This window comes from Cyprinus carpio, chromosome B8, assembly GCF_018340385.1.
Source record: "Cyprinus carpio isolate SPL01 chromosome B8, ASM1834038v1, whole genome shotgun sequence".
NCBI lineage: Eukaryota > Metazoa > Chordata > Actinopteri > Cypriniformes > Cyprinidae > Cyprinus > Cyprinus carpio.
Window position 1 is genome coordinate 14,686,362 of NC_056604.1, and position 4,517 is coordinate 14,690,878.

Consider the following 4,517-nt stretch of genomic DNA (forward strand, 5'->3'; position numbering starts at 1 on the left):
ACAACACAAGCTCAACTGTTTGAGCAATGACTATATGGCAGGAATAGAATCTGAGCTTACCTATAGGTCCAAAAACCTGGAATGTAGACTATACATGTCTCCTTCAGAGACACATGGTTAGTAGACATGTGTGAAATGCTCACAAGTTCTGCTCATCTGATGTAATTGATGTAAAATTTTGCTCTCTCCAACATATGATGCCACCAGTGATTAAATAGGAAGGTTGACATTTAATATCAGTACAGTATATCACTGTTTCTTCAATTTGTTTGTTTAGTACACTGGACTTGGAAGTTGTGAAGTGTGCATAAAATGCACTGGACTTTGGGGTAGATATGTTTGGACAAAATGTTTGGAGATTCATCTGAGAGACCAAAACCTTTATTTCCTTCAGTCTGTTATAGAAAATTAAGGATTTTCTTTTTCAATTATGCTTATAACAACGAAAAATTATTCAACTTTAAACTGTTTAAAGGGGTCGTATGATGCGATTTAAATTTTTCCTTTCTTTTTGGAGTGTTACAAGCTCGTGGTGCATGAAGAAGATCTGTAAAGTTGCAAAGACTAAAGTCTCAAATTCAAAGAGATATTCTTTATAAAAGTTAAGAGTCGACCACACCTCCCTAAAATGGCTCATTCTAACACGCCCCCACATCTCTATGTCACGATATGGGAAGATTTGCATAATGTCACACAAATGTTCATGCAAAGAAAAAAGGCACAACTTTTATTCTTCCTGTTGCCACCGCCACCATGTTGTGGAGACGCTGTGTGTTTCACTGTGAAAGCAAAACTACTTCCAAAAGAGGACACAACCGAAATCGGTGGTTAAGTTGTATTTACAACACTGTTCCAGACCAGTTCAGCCCCAAATATTCAGATGTTTCCTGGGAGAGTAGCCTACAATGCCGGTGTCTGTTTCTATAAAGTGGGGCAGTTACAACCTTGCAAGGACAGTCTGGCACTTCTGACTCACAGCCTGTAAGTATGTTTTCATATTTAAAGAATTTGCCACTGATGAGTCAAACGCAAGTTTTGAGCAGTGTAGAGTAGCGCTTTTTGTTTGTCGTTTCTCCAATCACAAATGCAGACATGGTTTTATGTTTACGCAGCGCGATACGCAATGCGTAAAAAGACAGTATAAGTCATTATAATCCATAATTATGTCCCCACTTGATGCAACAAATGCCTTGTTTATAATGGGTTTTATTGTTTTTGTCACGCCGGGACACAGCATCACAGTATGGTAAGGGGGGTAACATTTCCATCACACACTTGGGGTATTCGGCCAATCACAAGGCACTGGATAGCTGGCCAATCAGCGTACACCTCGCTTTTCAGAAAAATGAGCTTTGTAAAAATCGACCGTTTCAGAAAGGTGGGGCATAGAGAAACAACAATAATGTACATTATGTGGAAAATAATGTGGGTTTTTTTTTTTTACCTTAAACCTCATAAACACATTGCATTACACCAAATACACAACATAATGTTCTTTTTAGCAACGTCATATGACCCCTTTAAGCTGACTTTGTTGCATTTTAATTATTGAAAACATTTTACCAGCTTCATTTCAAAGCAACTTTATTTTTCAAAGTATCTAGACATATCTAAACAAATATACATTGCAGTAAACACAAAAATAAGATAAAAACTCAGGGTATGCAAAATATGCATAATCATATCCTCCTGCTTTTTCTGATCACACATTTACATTTTAAAGGAAAACATTTAACAAACATTTTAAGGAAATGTTTTGCTAAAGTTGTGTAACCTTTACTGTAATTGTAATTATTATAATATTTTATTATAATTCTATTATATTTTATAATATTATAATATGCTTAAGCAAAATTTAATGCATAGTCAATTGTAAAATATCAAAGCTTAAAGTATGATTTCATTTGCACAAAAAAAAAAAAAACAGAGTTTTATCCAACATCACATTTGCATAGGCCATACTATTTGAATTCATGATTGGTTGATTAAAAAATTAAAATACTAAACAGAACAATAAAAAAACTTTATGTTAATGCCCATTTCAAATAAGCATTTATGTTCTGAACTGTTACATTTGATTTAGTTTCTGTTTCTATTCCTGCATGGCAAAAATTTTGTTCATTTCCAGTTTTTGTTTTTGTTTCTTGAACAAGTTCAGAGCTCTGCAGAAGACATCCTTCTCCTTTTCATTATAAACACTGCAACCACAAGAACAACCAGAACCATTACACCAATGACTACACCAGCCTTTTCTCCTCCAGACATCTGAGAAGAAGATGATGCATCAGACACTGGTGCCATTTGATTAATTTCTCCAGGCTTTGCCAGTCTCCACATCTCAGTTTCTCCAACTCTCACCCAAGAACGATGACCTTCTGTCATTACAGCTACAGTATTTGTCACAATCATATCAAACAGTGGTGGTCTTATGAATGGTGGAAGGCGGATAGGCTTTAACTCACCACCAGTGAACACTACGGACTGGACACAGTACAATATCTGACAGCCATCACTAATGGCAGCAAGATGTTGGCTGAACTGAGGTGGACAGCAAGATTGATTCTTTGCAAGAGGGTTGCCAGATTGGCAGCTGAAGAAACCAGCAAAAGGCACAGATAATCTTGTTCCAGTCTTATAATCAGTGCTTATACAAACCATCATGCCATTAGACAAAAAATGTTGGGTAAAGTAGTTTGGAGGACAGCTATTAGATTTGGTCAACGGGTTTTGCATGCCTGGTCCAAATAGACCTCCAAAAAGATATCCAGAGAACTCAGGGATTTTCTGAGTTGAGGAACACCAGTAAGTTTCAAGTTTTGCACGACGAACACGGTAAGCATCACCACATGTTTGGTCACAACAAGTAGACAACCATAAGAAACCACAATTGTCACAGTCTTTGGAACACTCATAATTATTATAACCTCGTTCTATTGTTTCAGTGTGTAATAAGGTGGGATAGTAAAGTGGAGGGCAAGAATAATCACCAGTAGCTGGGTTTTTCTGTGCTGTCTTATCACAGATGGTACTTCCATCTAATGTTAATGGAGTGCATTGTTGGTAAATGCCACCAAAGCTAAGATTGGTGACTGGACCCTCACAAGATGCATCATCTACATTTGCCTGAAAGTCGAAGTTTTTGGAATCCGGATTTACACAACCTGGAATAGTATTTACTTTATAGTATTGCTCTGCAGCCTTACGAACTGATAAAGCAATTTTGTTTACTGTTGGTGCAGGGAGGTCTGGGAATGTTGATGGATTGAGAAAAAAGTGAATGGGTAGCCCAGAGCGGTCAATAGCAACCAGATTATTGAGCGTACTCTCTTGCCACTTCTGCAGAGTGATGCCTGGGTAGAATAATGCTCCTCCATGGCTCTCAGTTAAAGAATATGTAATGTTACCCTGATAACTTTGGAGATTACTATTTTCTTGGGATACTTCGCTTCTAATATCAAATTTAAGTTTGTCAAAAAAGTTTAAGCCTGCTGCTACAGAAACAGAAGACATATCTGACTGAACCTTTGAAAAATATGTCTTTTTTAAATAGTCCTCTTGCACCAAAGTGGCACCAGCATCAACACTTGTGATGACATGGGTGCCATAATCAAGAATGAGTTTCTCTGACAAGTAATTTGCTAGACGTATTTGATTGTTTTCAATAGCTGCTGCAATTTTATTTGCCCGTTGAGCAAAGCGGGAGTCCAGAGTGAAGTCAGGATATGCCTTTACTGTGTACAGATGGTTACGGACCTGAAAGAAGTACAAGACAAAGTTTTGTAAAAAAAAAAAAAAAAATTACATGGGAACATACAGTAAAGTTATACTGATATACATACCTAAAAAAAATATTCTAAGAATTGAAGGAGAACAATGTGTCATTAAACATCTATATTGTACCTAAAATACATATATACTGTATGTGATTACATGCTTTTTAAAGGTGACATTAAAGATTTTCGTATTAATATTCCTATCTGAATAAAGGAGAATACAGCAGCAATATGAATATAGCTACAGTAGTTTCTACAAACCTGAACCTGTGATGTTACAGAACACTCTCTCACTTGGTGGGATTTAATGCGTCGGTTTTCTTCTGAGAATTTTCCATTGAGCACTGAAAGAAAGGAAGCATCTGCATTGATGGAGCTTGAAGTTGAGCTTTTTGGTTCCAGCCATGACGTGATGATCTCAGAGTTTGTTCCCACTCCGCTCACTTTCTGTGGAATGACAAAGACTTCATCTGGAATGAAATAGACACCGTCTTCTGTGGTCTGACACTGGGAATAGCTCAGATTCATCACCCGGCCCATGTCTATGTTGCGCAGATTATCCCAGCCTCCTCCTGGTAGAACCTCCAGCGCTGGTAAAGATGATTTTTTATGACACTCACTGAGTCCATTACTGGGACGAATAATCGGATGAAGGTTGCAGACATTGATAAAACAGCAGAGCATCAGACAAAATGCTCTAGACTCCATGATCATCTGGTGTGTCTGTGAGAATGCAGTGCTCTT

General features: G+C 37.4%; 1 protein-coding gene across 1 annotated transcript; it reads right to left on the reverse strand.

Annotated features, from left to right (window-relative positions):
• Positions 1-1,559: 1,559 nt before the first annotated feature.
• Positions 1,560-4,517, reverse strand: LOC122138248 (macrophage-expressed gene 1 protein-like). The gene is made up of 2 exons (XM_042729885.1): positions 4,035-4,517; positions 1,560-3,753 (listed from the first exon to the last, which is right to left on the reverse strand). The coding sequence occupies exons 1-2, from the start codon at positions 4,485-4,487 to the stop codon at positions 2,155-2,157; spliced, it is 2,052 nt and encodes a 683-aa protein (XP_042585819.1). The 5' UTR covers positions 4,488-4,517; the 3' UTR covers positions 1,560-2,154.